The sequence below is a fragment of the Channa argus genome, chromosome 21, assembly GCF_033026475.1.
Source record: "Channa argus isolate prfri chromosome 21, Channa argus male v1.0, whole genome shotgun sequence".
NCBI lineage: Eukaryota > Metazoa > Chordata > Actinopteri > Anabantiformes > Channidae > Channa > Channa argus.
The window spans coordinates 3362880-3386216 of NC_090217.1; the positions used below are offsets into that span (position 1 = coordinate 3362880).

Genomic DNA, 23337 nt, shown 5'->3' on the forward strand with positions numbered 1-23337 from the left:
CATTTTAATACACACACAAGCAACTAAAAAAGGGAAAGCACCACCAACTGAACCAAACATTCCTGATTCATTCCTCAGGGAGAATCTGAAGCACATCCATAGAAACATGCTGTTAAATCATTTCACTGTGGACAAACTGCAGATATTTGAAAGGATGACTTGCTGAACTGGATTATGAAATTACTCAAAATTTCCGTGCCTTCTCTCCCAGTTTCCCACAACTCCAACCCCCTCCCCAGAGGTCTCATGGTCACACCCAATTAAAAGCGGATCAGTAGCTGTGTGGCTCCGTGCCAATGCAAATCCCCGAACCACGCTGACTGGGTGTGGAGCTGCCATTTCTCTCTGAGGGGATTTCACACAACACGCTCAGCCGCAGATATGGCAGCTACACACACACACACACACACTTTCCCAGTAACATCCCAACAAGCTTTAGAAAGACATCCCCTTTACATTACAAAAGCTTTTGGCGAAGGCTCTCAGTTGTTAGACTTCCTTATGCAGTCACACACACACACACTTATGCGAAGTGTCTCCGTTTGGAATTCAAACTCGTGTGGGTGTCTGCAGGTAAAACAATCCCTCAAGTGAGAAAAAGGAACTGTTGCCCCAGCTGATAAACTGAGGAGTCGTTGACAGGAAATCCCTGGGATAACTGTGCTTGTAACATAATGTTACAACCCTCTCTTGCAGTTAGGCGGAGCGTTAGTCCATCATTAGCCAAATGCAGCCACAATATTGAACAACACTCAGTAAACAATGTGACACGTAAGAGGTGAATAATCTGGTGATTAAGGTGCTGGACACAGTAGTTACCACCCACTTCAGGTCAGAGGGACACGAGCAGAGACACACCTCTGTTTTTATTTAAATGCTTGAGATGGTGAGAGATGCAGCGGTAAAATGTAATGGACTTGTGTCCTCATAACCAAATTGCCAACCGTGAAAGTGCTTTTACTGGCAGCTTTGGCAGAGAGAAGTGATATATTTAAATAGGTAACATATTTGCCCTTTAAAAGGTGCTAAATTATAAAAGAACAGACTCTGCTCATCAGTTAATACTGTTGCTCAATCAGCATCAGGGTGGGAGTAAGAAATGTAGAACTGAATTTTTGTTTTGTGTTTGTCATTTTTAAGGAGCAACCCTGCAGTGAAAAGTGACAACAAAGCTGCATCATATCGTACATATGGACCTTATCTGTGGTCTATTGTTCTGGGACTTTGACAGTCTTGAGAAGACAGGCCAGTCAGTAGGGACAGCAGCAGTCTTATGTAAAGTAAGTATTGCAATAGTGAGGAGTCAAAGCCAACTTGTGACCTAAGTTTCAAAGGAAACCAACCTCTGCAGTTTACATTTTTACCAATCAATCATGGATTTCACAGCCAGCAAATGCAAAAAATTATTGATCTCAACAATATCTGCACCCTTCAAGTCTGTATAGGCCGATCATACATACAGTCTATTCCTGATTTTGTCTCCATAAATGTGATGCAGTTAGAGATAGTATTCAGAGAGATCAGCTTTGATCACGTGGTGCATTATTATCATCACACTGGGAAATTGTACTGTTGGTAGAGATTTAACAATCAAGTGCAGGCAGAAGCTTCTTTTTTTGGATCAACTGAGCAAGAAAGAAATGTCCCCAGAGATGTAAAAATGAAAAATATACGTTGCTCTGTTTGTGCATTAGCAGCTGTGTCTCCCCCATCTGATAAAATATTTCTTTTAATTTCTGCTACTTTATTTAATCTGATAAGATATCTGCACGTTTCAATAAAACTCATGCTCAGGGCAGCTTTAAATCAGCCACATTCTATACAGATGCAAATTCTGCTTGAAGTCAGTCTGATAAAATCACTTTGGACCATTAGCTGACATTTGGCAGAGCGTTTGGTTTGAGCCCTGAGTTGATTTTTATCACCCTGCGGTTGCTGTGGCAGCAACAGCCCCTGATCTGCTCACATCCTCGGGGCAAAGGTCGCCGGGGTCAGACGGAGGTTTGGGTCAAACAAGCAGGTTAAACACCTTGTACAGGATTAGAGGGGGCTGTGAGGGAGGTGGGGGATGTCTTCGTTGGCTCATGTCTCTCTCTGCAGCCCAGTGAACCATCTCCAGAATACACACAAACACATTTACACATGTTATCTGAAGACAAGCGTGCACACACACACACACACACACACACAAACACACCATTTACTCTGCCTTTGTTGGCCAACATGGACTGATACAAAGGCCTGCCACAGTAAGTGCTCAGATAAGCCCATCCCTGCCTATGACAAGCCACAAGTCAGAGAGGAAGGAGAGCATGTCTAATTGAGACATTATTGGGGGAGAGAAACAACAACAAGCAAATACATTAAATACAGCTGAACAAAGGATGTTAGTGCCGTTCAAATCACACAGAGACTTGTTTCCTTTTGTTGTAAAGTACTGAAAGAGCAGGCGGAATAAAACTTTGGCTGAACTTCTAAACCACCCTGTTCATTGCTAGTCATGCGTTAATCAGATGAAACCGCCTCAAAGTCAGGTTTAGTGTCAAAATGACGGTAAACATTGGTTGATTAATCAGTTATTGGATAGAAAATTATTTGACATAAGCCTTAAAACCAGTCAAAAACAGTTTTAGGTCAAGAAACGGGAGAATATGCTGCTCTCTCTGTCTTCTAATTTGTATAGGAAATGTTTTTAGGCGTTAGACTGCTGGAGAGCAAAAAATCCCCTCGGTCTTAAGGTGCACGTTTGTCACACTTCACAGTTAAGGAGTCTGCAGTCTACACCAAAATAGGTCTGGGCTGCTACAACTGTCTCTGTTCTGCACAGCGATTTCCCTCAAGCTGTAAGAAACAGGTGCCCCCCTGCACAGCCCTCGTTCCACTCGTATGCAATTCAACAGTCCCACTAAAACCCAATCAGTGTCTTTTAAAATTCCAGTCTGTGTGGCAGTTTCTTCATGCACTGCTTTCTACCAGTTGCATATGGTTTGTATAACAAATCAACTTAACAAGTTATGAATGACAAAAAGATTGTACTTTGCAAATGAAATAGCTGGAGTATTTTTTGCAGTTTAAGGTTTTGCAATTTGATAAAACGTCTTCTTGCTGTCCTCCAGACATCCTGTATTTATTCCTGCCATCATCGTTTGTATTCTTATTCCTCCAGATTGTTTTACAAGAAGCAGGAGACCAACAATTTAAAGCCACAATTTGTAAATTTGTTACGTTAAATTAACCCGTTTAGATGTCTAACTGGAGCTGAGTGTAGCTCCGTATTCTCGCAATACAAAATACACCCCTGCAGTTTTCTTGGCCGATAAACACTGAAAAATGTTGATGTTTAAAGAAGGAGAATGAGGAAAAAAGAGACACAGAGTATTATACGACTGCAACATACTCACTGGCAAAAGCTAAAAGAGGTAAAATGTTAAAAGACAGATGCAAAGCTGCTGTTGGATCAGTACGTAATAACTTATGTTTAATAATGTTCTGGTGAAATTTTACTTTGACGTGTCAACAGAGGTTTGGCGAATATAGCTGGTGACGCTTTCTTTGTCGGTTCGGTAAGAGCTGAAAACAAACGAAGGGGTCTCAAACCTCCTGTAAATATCAGTCGAAGGCTTTCGGCTTGTCCCTTCAGGGGCCTCCACAGCGGGTCGATTTGCACGCGTTTTTATGCCGCATGCCCTTCTTGCCACAACCCTCCCATTTTTTCCGCTCTCAGGACGGGCACCAACGTGGCCTTTCATGGCTCGAACGAACCCGCGGCCTTCTGCTTCCAAACCCTACTCTACCCTACTGACTCTGTAAGTATTTACAATGTAAAAGTTAAAGGTAAAAGTCAAGCAGTATCAGCAGTAGGGGGGGACACATTTTATCAAAGTACCAATTCCTGCTTATTGGGGCTTCAAGCTAGATGTCAGAATGGTAACGCGCTCACAGTAACAATGTTTAGTTTTCAGATTATATTACAACTTGCACCGTCACACTGGAAACTTTTTTTACTCTGTTGTAAACTTACTTTAAAGTGGAAGAAATACACAACAAACCATAATGACAACGTGAAGGCATATTTTTTAACAATTGATACATTTTGAGTCGATGCATGTGTTTGAGTGTTTGTACCTGTATCAGGTGAAGAGCAGGCCGACGAGTCAGGAGCCTCATCTACAGACACACAGGAGGGGGATCGAGGAGCGATGGCCTCCAGTTCATCAAACACATGCGACTGGCTGCAGCTGAGCTCAGAGTAGTGTGATGCAGCCGTTCCGCAGCATCCTGCAACAGCACACAGAAGGCGTATGATGCTATGGTGATAACCATGATGAGGATGAGGATTAGATGTAATTTGAACGATCCTCTCGGGCACAGTGGGTTGGTGCGTAAGGAAACAAACAATCCATTTTCATCTAAGTGGATAATACTAACAAACCGCACGTCTGTGGAGGAAAATGTTGAAGAATGATACAACCCTTATGTTTTGACCGTTTGTGATGAAATGAAGCTATTGCCTGCGGGGCACTTAGCTTTAGTGACTCGATGTTGCTGTGGGCTGAGCTCAAGCCTGTCCCTCCCCACAACAACTCCAGGACCTCCAGGAGGGAAGCCCTCAGGTGAGCTATGAAGGTATGAGGAGAGCATCTCACTTTGAATATACACAGAGCAAGAATCTCTGCCTTTAAGCCTTAAGTGCCTCAGACCTCACTCCAACAGAAACTGTCAAACTGATTGTTAATTACTTTCCTTCTCTCAAACCATCAAAACAAAAGAGTTTCCCTCTGCCTGTTTTAGAAATAAAAGGATTAGGAAGTGAAACTGGTTGACTACGGGATGCGTTTTGTCGTCGTCCTGAAAGAGGCTTTTCTCACATTAGAAATTCACAGAAAACAGCTTGGGCTGGACAAAAGGATAATATATACAGAGGCTCTAAAAGGAAAAGCCAAAGTCCTTTGCATCTGCGGGACGAGGATAAACTTACAGATAAAGCCACGCTCAGACAGTCAAGCATGTGGACAACCACACACACACACACACACACCCCATCGCCTGTGCCCTTGAGCGGCTCTGGGCTCTACTCACACAGACAATGGAAGGGCTTGACTTGACACTTCAGAGCATACTGCTGCTGTCAGTTCAGCTGTCATTCTCAGCCAGCGAGGGCCGCACTGAGTCAGGGCGAGCAAAGGAGAAGAAGTGGGGAGGGGGGTTACTGAGTTCGATACGACAGAGTTTAAGGCACACAAGGCCTCCTCTGTGTGCCCGTGGCCCTCTTTTCCTGGTCAAAGTGCCCGGCTGAAAGGCCCCGAGTGGAAAAGCCAGGCCGGTGGCCCGCTTCATTGTCAGGGACAGTTACGCTCTGGATGTGTTGCTCAAAACAGGTCAGCTCAGGGTCAGGATAAGGGTTGTAGGGTATCTGAGAAACAGGGCTAAAAGACTCAGTTTCTGCAGCCACCGCAAATTAGGTGTTAGCTGTGGCTCCTCCACATTCAACACAAAATCTAATTTTTATTGATCATTGATGTCTCTTGGGTTTGCTTGATGCACCTGCCTTCTTGTAATCCCACCAGGGATTTGCTATGGGGTTCAAATCAGGTGACTGTGGAGCCATTTTAGAAACTTTCCGGACGTCTTCTGCAACCAAGTCTCGGTGGAGTTTGAGCTTTTCTTGGGATCATTGTTCTGTTGGAAGGTCTGAGGACGGCCATCTTCAGCTTCCCTCCGGACAGGACAATGATTTCTCCGAGGACGATGATACTTAGATGAAGGCATCTTTTCTTCCCCATGCAGCAGGTTTCCATTGCCAGAGGAAGCAAAGCAGCCCAGTCAGGTTAAATTTGGAGGAAACGCTTATCACATAAACTAAATTTTGTTGAGAATTTTAAATTGTTCTTGTTTGACGTGTGTGTTGCAAACAGATGAAAGTTTGTACATTTTGCCAAAACACCTAATTCTCAATGAGGGTTAAACCATCTTGACTGCAGTTGTACAGTAAACTGTGTATACCACACATATGACCTGATGTGCTATATATGTTATTGGCTTAAAAGTATTAATGACATTTTACTCTCCAGGTAAGCGTTAAGATCTTGGAACACGGCCAGAAAAGCACAGCAAAAGTCAGCACAACAGGGCAAGAATCAAGCAGTGACGTAATCTCACAGGTTTCACTGGTGTTAGGACGTGTTTTTAAGTCTATCTAACAATGTAACAGGCTTGTGTCGATAATACAAACGTGTCAAAATGTATGCAGTACATGGAAACATTCCCATTTAGACAGACAGAAATTAAATCTTAGCCTTAAAAAAGATGCAAGGGTCTGTGATGTAGGGGGGCATCAGGTGATGGTGAGACATGAAATACAATTCAGGAAGAGGAGTTGGAATAACAAATCTGATCAGATGTAAATGTGCTGCAGTAGCAGTTTACGGTGACAGAGGACTTGTACACATGGAAACAGCCTAAATATGCTGTGGAAGCAACACGCCAGATGCTTCTTAACATATCTAACTTCCCAGCATGCTGCTGACTAATGTAGCCGCATACGCCAGGCGAGGTTAAACCAGTTTTGGTGCTTGCTGCGTCCACACCGAGGCCTTGTTGAAATGAACTGTTGAATGTACGTTTTCACAGAACGTTGTTTCTGTTCAAACGTGGCCCTAATTGAAGTTAAATAAACTGGACGCAAACTAATCCAAACCACCTGTTGTAATCACAGCTTTTACAGCAGATCAACTGTTGCATTCAGCACTGGTTTTGCCACCATCGGTCACTTCTTTGATAATGGGAAACCATATCTCTACAAGGCTCATGCTATAAACCCCCCCACCCCCACCCCCCCACCACTCAGCACCCGCACAGTGGACAGTAGACTCTGATAGCAAACAGAAAATCCAGACACCATTTCTACACCGTTTGCTTTCTTTCATAAAGTTCCTAGAGAAGTCAGATGTCACGGGCCCTGTTCTTTATCCCCATCGGGAATGGTAAATTAGTGGCCGCAGGAACGCCACAGAGGTATCCCATTGTAGCGGCCCCGCTCAGTGTTCTGCCGTCAGCGTGGATTTATGACCATCGGCTACACGTCTCCCTCTCAGAGCCCAGAGAATGGTTGGAGTGCAGGGGAGCCGAGGCTGAGAGGCTCGGCACACGAGGTAGGGACCCCGATTTCTATTGTTGGGGCCTCATGCCTTTGAACAGGGAATCAAATGGTACCAGCTTTTCATCAAAAGCCCCCCTTTCTATTGCTGATTTAGAGGAAAAAGAAAAGCTTTCTGTGTTATTTATTATGTGGTGGGAGGAGGTGGGAAAAACAGGCTGACAACAGTGTTTTCACAATGTGATGATGGGGGCAGGAGCATCTTAACGCCCCACTATAGAAGCAGGCTTTGATTTCTCTGTCCAGCCCAGTGTCTTTGTCTAAGAGTGGATGTCCAGCCAGCGCTGGATAGGGAGGAGGCTGTGAACACCCCATATGTGGCCGGCTGTAATAATTCCTTACCTCTGACAGGGGAGATGGGAGGCAGGACAGGCCAGCGATGAGACTCCAGCCTACTCACTAGAGGGGAATCAGTTAGCTTTGTTCTTGATTCTAAGGGGGGAGTTGTCCTTGGTGGACTTGGGCACGAAGACCAAGCAGTGGAAGGAAATGTCAATGTAACGGGACCCTGATCAGACCCCAAAGATGGGATGAAACCAGGGTCTGTGGGTGAATCTTGGTGGAGATTCTGTGCAGATTTTGTGCTCTTGCTAGCACTGGCAGGTTTGGCTGAATGAGGATGGATGCTTGAAGTCGAGTGAGGTGAGAGGGGTTTGGTTTGGCCAAACGCAGGCTTGCAGAGTGGGGGGGTGGTGGGTTTCCGAGCGGATTGGTGTGGGCTGGCTCCAGCTGGAGGGGACGCCAGAGGTATCTCGATCACTGTGGAAGGATGGAATGGAGACGAACGAATGCTGCCCTCTGGGCTTGAGTCAATAAGATCTGCAGCAAAACAACACAGGCAGATTAGTGAGGGTGGAAAGAGTTTTTTTAACAGTGAGCACATGGTCGTAACCGATGACAAAATTCAATTATTGAGGTGGGTGGGACTACTCTGACAAGCTTAACACCATATTCAGACCTAAATCTGGGCTGGGTGGCTGTGGGAGGTTCATCTGCTTGTAAATGAATTATTATTATTATTATTATTGCCAGGAAGAGTCCGCCATCATTCAAATCTGACCAAACCATAACCACTGAATACAGTGTATTATTAAATATACACTAAAATGACTTTTGTTCTGATTTAAGTTTAGATTTTGCCATTTATTGTAAAATATTATTACTGCAATGTGTTCCATATTACTTTTGCTACTAAAGCTTGTTTTATGGAAAAGGTGAAACATCTACATATTTTAGGTGGCTCCAATGTGTGATTTTACTGTACATGTTTCGTTGCTCACTGTATGATTCTGTACAATAAAAATGGTAAATGAACTGTATCGTTAGATGCTTTATTGGAGGTTTTACCAGACAGGGCACTGCTCCTGCCACTGGCGAGGTCAGTGCTCCGACTGAACAAGCTGGAAGGTGGGCGACTCAAATCAGAGAGAGACCCGTGTGAGTGCGTAAGGGCCGGGGAGTCCGAGAGCTGTGGTCCCGCAGGCCGATGATTCAGCTTCCACTGCAGCTCTGCAGACTCTGTGACTGACACCACAGCAGGTTGAGGCGCTCGCACCTTCTCCTGAAAGTCTTTTTTTTTCTGTAGAGGAGGACGAGAGCCGCACGGAGAGGCCGCCACAGTGTACGGCGCGTCCTGCTGTCTTCCAGAATCAGGGTGAAGAGTGTTTTGGTGGGGAGGTGTTGGGGTAATGGTGGATGGTGGTGGGGTTGCAGGGAATAGAAGACAGGGGATAACAACAGCAGAGCATCTTCCTGCGTTCAAGCCTCTCTTCTGCACACCACAGTTTCTTCTCTCTGGGCGGAAATGAAGGCATCCTGTGAGAAACACAAAAACATTTCCTTTGAAGCATTTCAAAAACGGACTCTTTTCTGCTGCTCAACACGTTGCGGCTTAAAACTGCCAAAGTCTGCTTGTGACATTTTCGTTTACACTTTCCGCAGGCCTGGAGCAAAGACTCGTTTCCCTGCTGGGTGGGTCGGCCTGCTAACAAAGGCGTCGAGCGATCGCCCCACTGGAGCAGCTGCCTGTTTCCCAACTCCACATTCACAGTAGTATTCAGACCTGAGGGCAGGGGAGGACGTGTGCACACAGTGTTTTATATCGGTTTATAAAAACAGATATTTGGACAACAAGTTATTAGTATTTTTAGTCTAAGTGTGTATGGAGGGCTGGAATAAGTTGGGCTAGATTGTGTGCACTTCAGGTGGTTTCCCCCATAAAAAGTTACAATTAAAGCACATTATCCTGTCACAGGCAAATCCAAAACACATCACAGTTGATGAGGTTGGTTTCTTTGGTCAGCTTGCTCATAAAAACTCATATACAAAAAGTGAAGTTTTCCATTTCCATTTTAAAGCCCATATGTAGCTGCTTAAGGACTAAAACAGTCCTGCTAATAAATTAATTTAAAAACAACTTAATTATTAGTTTTGAGAGTGTATTGCAGAAGCACCCATTCGCATATATATAAGCCTATTTCGAAAGCACTTGTAGCTTGTTTTATCCATCCCTTCTCTCTTCCTGTAATTATCTCTTCCCTCCTTTTAAGATTTCCTTTCACTCCTCTGAGCTTCTCTTCCACAAACACCAACTTTCGCCTTCTCCATTCTTCCCCCTTTGCCTTTGTACACCCCTTCCATTCTCCAGGCGCTTTTTTTGTTGTTGACCACTGTGAGGGTGTGTGTATGTGTGTGTGGAGGTTTGGGGGGAGGAGGGGGGTAGTGTCAGACAATCTGCTCTTGTTTCCTGGGGGTCTGCCGCCAAGAGGAGTCAGCACAGGAGGATAAAGAGAAGGCATTGGAGAGCACATTTCTGCACTGCTCCCTCTTACAATGCCCTGCCATTCCCATCTGTTACACACACAGAGACGTACAGAATTGTGTGTGTGTGTGTGCTGATGTGCATATGAATGACGTGTCAGAGCACAAGGCCACGGCGTTGGGCGCAGCACGTTTCTTTAGGGAGCAGTGTTAAGGATGATTGTGAGGGAGCGAGCCACCATATGGTACAATAATTAGTATTGGATCCCAGTGTCGAGAAATGCCCCCCCCCCCCCCCCTCCTTAACCATACAAACATGCACACTCATACACACGCCCCAAGATGCTTAAAGAATGCCCTGCTGTGCAGCTGAGGTGTGTGTTAGAAAAAAAAATGCCTTCACATCTGAGACCGGGCTTTGAAAGGAGCTGCAGGTCTCCCATCCCCGGGCCTTTCACTCCCACCAGAGGACCACCAGGAGGGCGGCGCTGTGGGCACTTCCTCACCACAGAGAGGACAGGCGAGATTTGCACTTAACCAAACACAGCCACAGAGAGAGATTAAGAGCTAACAACGAGCTTGGTGGCCTCAACCTCCCCTGCTCCAGCAGAGGAAGAAAAGGGGAGAAAAACCTGTTAATGAGCAGAGCTGTGGAGTCAAAGGAGTCAGTGCCCTCCTTCTGTTGTTGCACTGATGGTGTGAAAGCACCAGGTGTTTTGTTAATAAGCCTCACCCTCCAGTGTCTGGGTCTTTGGGGCAGCGAGGACGTGTGTATCCCGTGTCTTCCCCAGAGATGGAGGCTGTGGTATCGACTTGGAGCCCAAGAAACAAGGAGGACTGAGGTCTTCAGGACGAGCTTTCATGTGAGACAAGAACCGTGGACACAAGAAGGGGAGATGAATTGGATTCTCACGGGTCTGTGAGAGAAGAGAAGAGAAGCATTCTGATATTGGTGAAAAATTAAATGATGTTGCCCCATGCTCTTGTTACTCAGATAAAAAGAGAAGAAATTTACAAAAATAACACTGACATAAAAGTAAAACTAAATTTAAAATTTAATAAAAACAAAATGTGTATTATTTGCTTTATGTAAATATCAATGCTATATATACACACACACACACATATATATATATATATATATACATATATATATATATACACATAGAATTAAGTTACCTCTTCACTTCTTAGTTTACTCTTAAGAAACCCAGCAACACCAAGAAACAATATATATATGAAAAAAGTTATAAATGGATAAACATTATGCAGAAAGTATTTCCAGGGCTTAACTTTGCGTTATGTTACAGCCCTATTCCAAAATGGATGGAATCCATTATTTTCCTCAAAGTTCTGCAAACAATACCCCATAAAGACAACGTGAAAGAACTTTATTTGAAATCTTTGCAAATGTATTACAAATACATGTGTGTTGACATCCGAGACAGGGTTGTATCGAGGCACAGATTTGGGGAAGGGTACAGAGAGACTTCTGGAGCATTAAGGTCACAGTGAGCACAGTGGACTTTTGAAACCACCAGGACTCTTTCTAGAGCAGGCCATCCAAACTGAGTGATCGAATTAGAAGGGTGGTAGTCAGGGAGGTGACCAATACCCGGATGGTCACTCCGAAAGAGCTCCAGCGTTTCTCTGTGGAACAAACAAAGATTAAACTCTTTGGCCTGAAAGCCAAGTGTCACGTCTGGAGGAAACCAGGCACCGCTCACCACCTGACCAACAGCATCCCTACAGTAAAGCATGGTGGTGGCAGCATCAGGCTGTGGGGATGTTTTTCAGAGCCAGGAACTGGGAGACTAATCAGGATCGAGGGAAAGATGAATGCAGCAATGTACAGAGACGTCCTTGATGAAAACCAGACCCCAGACTTGAACCCGATTGAACATCTCTGGAGAGATCTGAAAATGGCTGTGCACCGACGCTCCCAATCCATCCTGATGGAGCTTGAGAGGTACTGCAAAGAAGAATGAGAGAAACTCCCAAAGTATTAAGCAAAGGTAGTGAATACTTATGTACATGTTTTCCTTTTATATTTTTAATACATTTGCAAAGATTTCAATCAAACTTCTTTCATGTTGTCATCATGGGAATTTAATCCATACTTTCTGGATACTGGAAACAATGGGTAATAAAACAAAAAAAAACAAAAGTGCATTTCAATGCATTGTTTAATTAGAATACAAAAAATATTATTGAAATAAAAAAATTAATTAGTGTCCATCAACAAAAGGAAACGAGTAAAGATATAACCAATTTTCTAAATAATGTTAAGTCAATCAAATGCTCTTTAATATGTAAATACAAATTTAAAAAAGAAAAAAAGCATAAATACACAAAATAAGAGCTAAAAAAGGTCTATGCTACTCAGCCTGAAAGTAGAAGACTGCTGTACGGTTAGAAAATGTCAGACATTTAAATGATGCATGTTGCCACCACTGCCCCCTTGTGTTGACAACACAGATCACACATTTTCAGCACACAAAGCAACTCCAGCTTTCTCTTGTTACGCCCCACAACCTGCTGCCTCCTCAAAAGAAAGGAGGCAGAAAATGATCTCGAGGGTGATAAATCTCTTCAGAGTACACTGCCGGGACGTGGGAGAAGCGGGCAGGACAGTCAATATTGAAAATGTGCAGGGATGGACGGCTGCCTGTAGCACACCAACCAATAAAAACCACAACTCAATCAGTTCCTCTCTGGCCTTTGGAGAGCAAACACTTGTAATAAATGGCCCCACAGACGCAGGGCTTTTATTTGATTTGGATTTAAGCTGCATTTGAAGTTCAGCTCTTTACCCTTTTAACACACAATGAAAACAAACAGAAAATCCGCACATACAACATCTGTGAGTACAATGATGATCCAGGAGACCTTCAGACAGAAAGTATAAAAGGGGGGGGGTTTACTGTCTGTGACTCACACAGGGAGGATCAGCTTTTAAATCCCTGCACCATCTCCACTGATTCCCTTTTCTCAGATCTGGAGGCTTTAGAGATTTGTGTTCTTGTGATGTAAAGAAGAAAAGATGAGGTAGAAATGGCAGAACAAGACCCGGGTGGGGGCACTTCTCCTCCGGGCACCTCTTCCAGCCCTGCGGCCTCCTCATTAGCTGTCACGCAGCCCTGTCAAAACGGCTGAGGAGGGCTTGTTGAGGCCAGACTCGGCTGGTGCCATCAAACTTGTGGCCCTCTGCGAAACAGGTCTGGGCATGAGAGTTAACGTAGTTCTGACTCAATACAAGCTCTATAAAAGCTTGGTTAGTGCATCCACACAGTACGTAGTCACACTGAGGAGATTACTGCTTAAGATTCACTTCAAACACGTCTGCACTGTTACGACAACGTGTTGCACTACGACTGTATTTCTGCTCCATTACTGTCATTTTTCCCCGTGTTTGATTTTGTTCATTTGAACGGCTCATTTCCTAGTTGTATTGTATCTCCGCCTGCATCATCTCGTTTGGATGTGCCGGAGAAAACAAAATCTCACCAAAACAGATGCAAGTTGCCATGAGTCCGTTGAAACTGTTGCACACACTCAGTTGCCTCTTGCTAACTTGAGGCCGCTGTACACGTTCATGCAGATTCCAAACTTTTGGGGCAGCATTTGGTTAAAAAAATGAAGAGACATTTGACCCAGTGGAGCGGTGCGTCTGCCAAATATGTTTTTAATACTTTTGAGGACAAACAAGCTAATCCAGGGTGGAGGAGATTCAATCCGGGTTAAAAGTTATTCTTTTAGAACAGTCAGATAATCTTTCCTCCCGCTCATTCTCGATGTCCAAAACTACAAAGACAGCACCCAAGTTGGAATATAACATAATTACCCCTTAATATAAGTTTTATATTAGTTGTCTTGTAAGTTAGTGTTGTTTGCTTTGTGAGAGAAGCCTTAATAATTTGCTTTATTTAAATGGAAATCTAATGTTTTTTAGCTCTAGTTGCGCCACATGTTCTTTTCACTTATGAGTCAGTGTGTACAGTGTGAATTATTGATCTCCAAGTGTTATTTTGATTAGCGTGCTTCCCAAACTGAAGGTTCGGGACATTTCTAATCTAATCCGGAATTGCAGTACATTGTTTTTGGACCATTCAGCTTCAGTTTTATATTTAATGCGTTCAAACGAAGATATGCTGCACTACACATTACTGAAAAAGCGCATTGACATTAGTTTAACATGTCACGGAGGAAAGCGTTTTTATCTGGGACAGCGGTTATTACAGTAGTTTCTGTAGTTTCCGTGTGGGCTCCTTCGAGCCCCTGCAAGCCCCCAGGAAACAGGCTGACCTCCTGGCGTCATGCAACCCACACGCTGTCCTTACACAGCCAGAACTGGCTAATGTCATTATGGGCCTGTTTGTGGTCAACAGCTCCCTGATTGAGATGTACAAGTAACACTGCTCAATGAATGTAGGAAGTCTATTAGTTAGTCAGAGTCCCAGATGGCCGGCAGAGGACAGAGCTGCGTGTGCTCCTTCACCCCGCCTCACCTCTAAACACGCACAAAAGCATACATGAGCAGTCACACAGACACACATGCCACACGCTTAATTACGCTGCCTTCAAGTGAACCCTCTCACAGGCAGACGACTACGCGCAAAGACAGAAGTGTGTCTATGTCCCAGTGTCTGCAGGAACAGAGAATTCCTCACAGAACCGATGCACAAGAAAGCCAGGCTTAGGCCCTAACAAGGTTAAACCCCTGAAAAAGAGTGACTTTTTAAATCATGGAAATTTGTGTTTCTGTGGGGTGTAATTAGCTTTGCTGTGGGGGGAGGGAGGGAGGGTGGATAAAGGGTCGGGATGCTGGCAACGCGGACGACGACAGTGGGGTGCATTGTGGAGTCCGGCGGATTCAGGGGAGTAAATCTGATTATCAGCTCGTGTCAGAAGCCAGGCTCAGATGCAGCTTAGCATTCAGAGTAACTTTCTACTTTCGTTGGTTAGACAATGAGTCCGCTTTACAGGCCCACGCAGACCCAGAGGGCCCAGCCACTCTTCCCCAGAAGCCCCCCACATCCTGAAACAACCAAATACTGCAATGAACCGGATGGCAGCTACACTGGAGCAGACTGAAGCAAACCTACAGTGCCATCCAAAAAATTTCTTCAAATATCAAAATGAGATGTGCGGCCATTAAACAGGTATTCTTCAGGAATTCTATTGATTAAATGATACATTCAATCAATTCCCCAGGAATTCGGTGCAACCTTGCAAATTAAAATATCATAAAAACATTACAATATGCATCACAATGTCTGTTGCAATTTCAGGCATTTTAGGCGACAATAATCCCAAAATGGTCCTTTTCTGACTGACTGATGTCCCAGAACAATAATGTCCCAAAGGTATGAAAACCAAAACCATGACCTGGATGACTGAGCATCTTCCCACATTTATGTTTAAGTAGCATCTCTAGATTTTAGCTGTTAAAGCTCATTTTTCAGTAACTCAAGTTTATATTCTTTAAATCATTATAATCTCTTACTATTTATATCTTTAATATCTCTATCTGTAGTATGTAAATCTTACCAAACGTGTTAACCTCAATGTCCATGGTTCATGTCCTGACTGGCAGACCTCTGTTGTCATGTCATAAACTGCAGCCTTGTTGCCTTGTTTGGTCAACTGTACATTCTGACCTGCACTGTCCCACTGCAGCTCGTGTCCCAGGTGACAGTCCAGGAGCGTTGACGCCCATACATTACAAAGCAGACTGCTGGATCAACAGACTCTTGTCGGCCACCGTTCTGTTTGGACAGGGATACCCTTGTTGTAAAAGTTGTGTCACTGTGCGACGGGGGCAGTTTTACCATCACAATGCCCTCGTGATTTATTAGATAAAACACGAGCAGGGCAGAAACTGTGAATTGCAGAGGGCGATGTCAGTCGTGATGAACTTGCTGAATGCTGAAGTGCTGAAGGCAGTTGAGGATGTAAATGAGGCTGTAAGGACCAGCAAACGTCTTTGTCTGGCGACTTTACTTGTTTATTTAACCAGAGGCCAAGACAGGAAGCCAGCCCACACAACTGTGCCGTCCCCATGGCAACCACACTGTTAATTACGGCACATCCACTCCCAGGGTCTTTTGAGCAAAGGGGAGAGGTAGATACTTGTGAGTGTTGGATGAGAGAAAGGAAGAGAGGAGAAAATGTGTGTTTTTCTTTTTCGCTCATTAGAGGCAGGAATACTGGGATTAAGCTTAAATTCCTGAAAAGCTTTGTTCAATTAAACTTAAGTTTTTCACATCTTATCAGTAAATTGAATTTGTTTTCTTTTTCATTTATTTTCATCGTGAAAGATTGGAACCGATGTGTGTTTTCAATTAGTGTCCGAAACGTGCGATGAATTAATCAGTACAGACTGATCAATAAGAACAGCAATAACCAATAATTGCTAATCTATACTGTACCAACAAATCTGCACTTGTAAAACCCAATTCAGGTACCACACTGAACGAACACATTTGACTGAAACTTAAGAAATGAATCCGCCTTGGTGAGCTCTCCCCATCCCTGCTCTGCTAAACTCTTCTACCATCTGCTGCAATGCACGTTCTGCACAGCCTTTCAATTTACAATAAATAAGAAGCTGCAAAATCTGCTAACAGAACCTACTGAAACACCTGAAACGCCGTGCAGAGCGCAGGAGAGCAAGGGGAGGGAGAGCTGGGAGGAGCAGATGTTGTGTCTCAGTCTAGCATAGCTTGCATATTGAAGCTTTAAACACTGTAATACTGTAATACTTTAATACTTTTTTGAATTGGGAGTTTAAATATGCTGCCAACTTCAAATGAAATAATCAAATTATATTAAAGAAAACCTAACGTACAAATCAATACTAAATAATTGACCCCTCAGTACTTTCTGGCTGTGCCCTGACCTACTGTAGGTCAAAGCGTTGTGGTGGCAGTTGCTTTGCTGTGGAGCTCTTCGCCTGCCGATTTTCGGTTTACATCTGAGCCCCGTATTTTTAAATTCAAACTTAAGACAGCAGGCATTTGATACTTAATGAGTGATCTCAGACTGTTACTTTTATATTTTAATATGCTTAGGTCAATCCCTGATTGTTGTCAAGAGCTATATAAATAACACGATGTTACATTATATTACTAGGTTTGCTAAATCTGACATTTAGCCATCATATGAACAACCCTCACAAAGGAAACAGATTTTTTTTTAAGTGTACAAAATGTTCAGTTTCCCTGTGGCTCTAAAGTCTGGGCACTCACAGTGTAGTGGGGGAGTCCTCGGTCCCACAGGACAGCCTTGCTGACAAAAGACACATACACGGGTCTCTGTAACAAACAAAACAAATCAAATCAAATTTAAACACTTAATTAGAAAAAGCATGGGCATAGGCTTACATTTAAAAACTGATCAATCCGAGTCAGACGGACACTGATCAATCAATGAGCTCACAGATGAACTGCTTTTGGTGGTTCAAGCTTGGCAAAACAAACGTAAAGCTACACAGGAAGAGGGCTCCCCAGAGGGACTTAAGCCCCAGTGTATTACCAGTGTATTAATAACCTCTCTGTCTCGATTACTGGGCTGCTGTGAACGTCTTCCGCTGGTTTGATCTCCTACAGCAGAGAACAAGCGGTAGACGATAGACTGTGGTCTCCCACACGGCCACTTTCCAACATCTGCTCGCTTTACACAGCGTCAGTTCCTTATTGACTCCCTTTCTCTTTTTAACAAGTCCCTTCCTCTGGACAGTATGGTGGTCTCATGGCCAGGGGTGGATCAGTTTAGCCAGTCGAACAGGGGGCACTGTGTTAACTCATCAATCACTGGAGACACCGTCACCAGCCAGTATGCAGCAGTCAACTCAGCAGCTCATCCATCTCTCTTTGCAGCTTCTGGCAGCTCCCAGAAACACATAGTCAGCTCCAGAGCTGGTCCACTCCAGGGAGCAAAAGAACAAACCCTTCCAGAACTAACCCTTCATTCATGGGCTGTAACCCCAGAGCAGAGTGGGTGACAGGGGCAAAGAGAGGCTCACGGGGTGGAAGGACAATGGAGCTGGATGTGTGTGTATACATGTGTGTTTCCCTTTCCTTTTGAAGTGCGCTGGTGTGAAGCTTTCTGCCAGCTTGTGCCAGACTCTCAAACCCATTGACTGCCATTATGAGAGGCTAGAGGACAGCTTCAGGTCTGACCATCTCGTCACCTTTGTCTATTGGCTTCATTTAACTTGTATGTGTTATATTTAGCAAATCACATTATGCCACAAATAATTTGTAAGCTTTAATTGCAGCTGGATAATGAACGACGGGGAGCAACAACCGATTTCCTAAGGAATCATGGGTGTTTTGTGGCACAATCACCTTGTTGTCAATAATGATAAGTTAAATGTAAAAATAAAAGAGCATATCTTTAACATGCAGGGGATAAAGTGTGTGTGCGGGGTTGACATATGTAAACTTCCCTCAGCAGAAGACAGCTAGTGAGCCTTAAATGTAAAAACTGTAACGATAAGAACAGCAGCTCTTTCTTTTGTTTCTGCCAATCATAAACGCATGAACATTAAAATAAGCCTCTGCCTTCAAAATCTAAGCTAACAATGTAAAAAGCATCACACGAACATGTTTGTTAAAACATATTGGTTTTTATCATGGTCCTGGCCTTCGATGTCATCGTTTGAGCCATCATCACAAACACAACACTTAATCCCACTGAGGGTTTGACTAAAGTGATTGCTGCTCCTCTTTTCCTTGTTCAATTTAGATGATGAGATTAGGGAGATTCCTGGCAGATGGGATTTCCACCGTGCGCTGTGTTGTGTTGACGGAGTGTCTCCGTTTTTCCATGCAAACTCCATCTCGAGGTACTTCCTGTCAGATCCAGCGAATGTCGGAGACAGAGTAGCGTGGGCTAGCTGGCAAGGACTCGAGGGGACAGGAAGTGCTGTGCTGCCGGTCTGAGCCAGCAGGGGAAAATTTGGTCAGTCTTATCAATAATGAGTAGGTGGAAGGGACCACGTAGATCAAATTACCAATTTCAAGCTAATCACCAAAGTGGTGGCTGGTCTTTGCTTTATCCCCTCTCCCACTCTGCTTTTCTTCTCTCTCTGGTGATTCCTGCTGCCATCTGTCTGTCTTTCTCAGGGGAGCTCTTCCTTCTCCTCCGCGCACAACACTGGATGTTTTATTAATTCTGTTTTACCTGATTACACCCTGTCTGTGAGTCAGGGCACATTAATAGGCATTTAATCAACGTTTAATTAAGGGAGCAGGCACTGCTCCCAGATCAGAGCTGCATCCTGGTGAGGTCACCACAAAGGACACTCTAACATACAATATATAGACAAATCTGGGTTGAAGGTGGAAGTAAACAAGTTGCCATTACTTCTGTGGCACCTCACAAGGATTCCGTTGAGGAGTTCCTGTAGAATCTGTCACTGGTTGAAAATACTGTGTGTACCGTCAGTTGCCACTGTCACAAAAGCTATAATCTAAAACCTGTTTGTGACTGTTATAAACAAAAACACCCCTGCTTTTACGCTCAATGAGAATTTGCAGTATGAACGAAATTTTGCCGGCATCATATCACATGAACCAGCCACAGGATCAGTCTACAAACGGACTAACATCGAAACAATAGAAGCCGCACGCTTTCTAAAGCTGAGGCTAAACTTTGAAGCGCACCACAGGAACTCGACAACGCAGCGCAACACAACGGATGAGGAGATCCAGTTCAGAAAACAATCAAGCAAACGGCCCGAGCTATCAATGGCAAACAAAAGGCTTGGGTGAACACCTCAGCATGTCTTTGGCCAGGTTAGAGCTGGAGACAGAAATGGAGAGCGGCCAGATTGATTGAGAGAAAGCCCAGGGTCAACTATAATAGGCCATGAATGTGAGCATCCAAACAATCCTGTTTAATGGAGTTCATCCTTGGAAAGGTTTCTGTCCTGCCTTGCACCGATGTTTGTGTGTGTTCACATTGGGGACCGGGTCAGGGGGCTACAAGGACTCTGTGACCCTGAAATGAGCTCTGGGAGTCAGTAGGGACCCCTGCTGATAGGACAGAGCTCCCTTTATACTTTAATCTGCAAGCAAGGAGGATCAATATGGCAACTATTGGTGCAGGAGTAAGCAGTCCAGCCATTTTAGACGTCTCACAGGGGGTTGGTGCTCGCTGACAAAAGCACAGCCCTGCTGCTACCACCGGTCACAATGACTTGTGGGACAGTGGCTCACCAGCAGCTAACCTACTTAACATTCATTAGTGTCAGAGAGGTGGACAGATGCCCCCGGTCTTATGGATCTTCTCTCTCGTGTTCTTTATACAGGGCTCATTCAGCAACTTTTGACGTGTCTTTCATTTGGGATATTGAGGCCGCTCAGCTGTGGATTAAGGAAGACCTGGGTGGGCATGGATACACTCACCCTGTGTGCGTGCTGTGCTGAGCGGGAGCTGTCAGGCTTCCAGGTGCTCCTGCTGACGGGATGCCTGGGCCGAGCCAGAAGTCTCAGAGGAAGCTTGAAATCTTGATTCCTGGAAGGTCTGTTTTCCCACTGAGGCTCTGGAGCTCCTGTCCTGTCAACAGCAGACATGTCCACCGAGCTCTAGTCCTTCAGGTTACTCATTTCCACGGGCAGAAAAAGAAACAGATCTCCACATTTTCAGCAGAATACCTCCAGCCTTTGTATTTGGGTGATTTAAGCGTAGAGGAACTGGGCTATGCCTCTGTGTGGGAGGCTTAAAAATGTAGTCCACTTAAATGGATTACGGTTGTTAATAATTACCATCCTGCAAGACTGGTGCAGGACTCTGAAGCATGTTTTCCTGTAAAACCAAACCACAGCACAAGATTCACCTCTAAATCTGCCACAGTGCAATAAAGGCAAATAATGACCAATAACCTCATCTTTCTCCGACATGCAGCACAAAAACAAGGCCTTCAATGAACCAAAGCCTTCAATTAACAAGTGAACAGCACTGTAGGCCCACACAGAAACACAGGCCAGAGCAGAATTTGGGACCAGCTGGACAGAGAGAGAGGGCTTTTCAGCCCGACTCCAGACACAACAAGGATCAGGTTCCGGGTTGCTCAATAGCAGCATAAATCTGCTGACTTTAATTACATTACAGGCCATATAGTGGCGAGCTCTGTGGAAACAATGGAGCCTATCAATTCCCCAAATCAGAGCTCAGTAGTTTGTGTGTGTGCTTTTGTGAGCGTGCATGCTCTAAACGGTCCTCTATCTTTATCTGCAATCAAAGCTTATTATCTAGAGTGTGTCTTGGTTAGAGGTCATTTATCTTCAGATTTGTTGTGTGGGAAAATCTGGTAAATATGCTCCTGGTGTAATATTAAAAAGGGCTGTGAATGAGTCAGTGTTCTCCATGGTGACCAGACCAAACACTTACTGTGGTGATAGCCACCCCACACAACCCCGCTACTAGTTTTGCTTAAAAAGAAAGAAAAAAAAAAATGAAATAAATAAAACAAAACATAAAAACATAAATTTCGAAATTAAATTCAATTTGTTTTCTGCAGATTCTGTGGAACCCGCAAAAACACAGATTTGACAATGAAAGCAGAAAAACACACGAAAATCCTGATGACTATAACAACACAACTTGTGACATAAAATGAAGCTTCTTGTGATGAACTGAGATCAAGACCCTGTCTTTACATCTCCCTTCCTCTCGGGGGTCTCTCACTGTTCCACCCTACGGGGGCTCTGCAGTGCACTTTGGGTAATCCAGATGCCATAGTAGCAGTGTTGCCAAGACACTGCCAGAAAATGCATTGTGTAAGGAGACAGCTGGAAATCATAGCAGTTCTTTGGCACGTGTGCATGTGAAAATGTGTTTTTAGATGAAGCTTTTGTCCTTTTGATACTTGATTTACTCCTTTCCTCTTTTACTTTCTATGAAGTTTATTGTTATTTCTACTTAATAGGTAAAAAGGGAGTCAGTATAAAGAAATTAGCATTGTTAAGGCTAAAACAACAAAAACAACGATAAGAAGTTTGACAGTTGCCCCCTTAGTCTGTGATTCGGTTCTGAGCCGACATACATGAACAAAGTCGGTTGAGAGCCATGTGATTCGAGGCTGTAACACTAAAACTGGCCGATAGTTAAGTTTGCTGTGTTAGTCAGTGTTGTTTTTGGTTTTTAACAACCCTACAACTTTTCCCCATCCTCCTCGGTTTTTTGTCTAAGCCAAACCAATAGCATGAGATAACTAACACGTGCCGTTAACAAAAACATTATATAAGATCATTTCATTTTCAATCTATTGTCTACAACTTTTAAATGGTGGCTGAGGGTCAACAGTTAAACATTTGCCACTCGACTAACACTGTCACATTTGCACTCAAAAAGTTACTTTTTCGCATATTAGATTTTAAATTGTCAATAAAAGCTTTGCACACACACGCTTAAATAAACACATACATCAGCAGGCAAAAGCTGACAAAGACCCTCAAAAAACACATAAAAATGCCATTACAAGGGCTCTCATGCTGTTCTAAGGAAAGCAGCCCTGCCCACTGCGTGCTGCCCTTTGTCAGCTGCAGGACCCAGAATCAAAGAGCGTTGACCTGTCCCGGCTTTGCCCAGCAGGCCCGCGGGGAGTCCTGCTCTGACTCCAAAGTGTGGTTGCCGTGCCGCCTCATGCTGAGATCCTCGACTACGACCACCACTCCCGCACTGCTCCTGCCCCCCGGTCAGCTCTGTTATTTCCTCATCTCATCAATCTGTCAGCTAAGCCCTTTGACATGCAGCACAATATGGTCTCAGTATTTCTCAGTTCATGCTCTCTCTTTCAATATGGTTTCAGCATTCTAAGATTAGTCAGCTCACCCACAAAGTCTGCTCCCCTGGTGCCTCGGGACCGATGGTGGAGGGGCCGGTGAGCAGCAAGTTTATACATTCATGCTGCAAACAAAGCAACAAGATGATATTAAAATCTGTACAAACACTGACCATATCTACTGTACGCAGAAAAGGACTCAAAAGCTCCATCACCACTCCAAGACTTTTTCAGGTATGACGCACTCTAACGCAGCTGTAAGTAGATCTCAAAATGTATTTGTCAATAAATACAACTACTCACACAAAGCATCTGTAACCAGATGTTTGCATAGGATACATATAACACAGTTAATAGAAGGTATAGTTTTTGCAAAATTTGGCTGCATTGGTAAAAAAGTTTAATATTCAAATTAGTATTAAAGTCTCCAGCAGTGGACTTGCTGCTAAGAATGCAACCGTTTTTGAGACAAACAAATGTTTTAGGACAAACATTTTTGGTTTGTTTTCACAACACGATGTCATGAGCATATTGCTTTTTCCGTTATGTAAATATTTGCTCTAATTCTGATCCTAAGCTGGTTTGTGTGCATGTTGATTGGATTTTACTAAAAACCTTGAAACTTTGA

At 44.0% G+C, this 23337-nt stretch overlaps 1 protein-coding gene across 2 annotated transcripts in view; it reads right to left on the minus strand.

Annotated features, from left to right (window-relative positions):
* LOC137106941 (uncharacterized) overlaps positions 1-23337 on the minus strand; it is a 57479-nt gene that overhangs the window by 32448 nt on the left and 1694 nt on the right. Inside the window, exons 2-7 of one of the 2 annotated variants that reach the window (XM_067491027.1) lie at positions 22760-22834; positions 17167-17232; positions 10650-10833; positions 8504-8971; positions 7499-7975; positions 4126-4278 (exon numbers count right to left, since the gene is read on the minus strand). In XM_067491027.1, coding sequence (XP_067347128.1) covers positions 4126-4278; positions 7499-7975; positions 8504-8971; positions 10650-10779 — 1228 coding nt within the window. In that variant the 5' untranslated portion in view covers positions 10780-10833; positions 17167-17232; positions 22760-22834. Of the gene's footprint in view, positions 1-4125; positions 4279-7498; positions 7976-8503; positions 8972-10649; positions 10834-17166; positions 17233-20331; positions 21347-22759; positions 22835-23337 lie in introns of those variants that run through there. The other variant, XM_067491026.1, reaches the window with a different exon arrangement.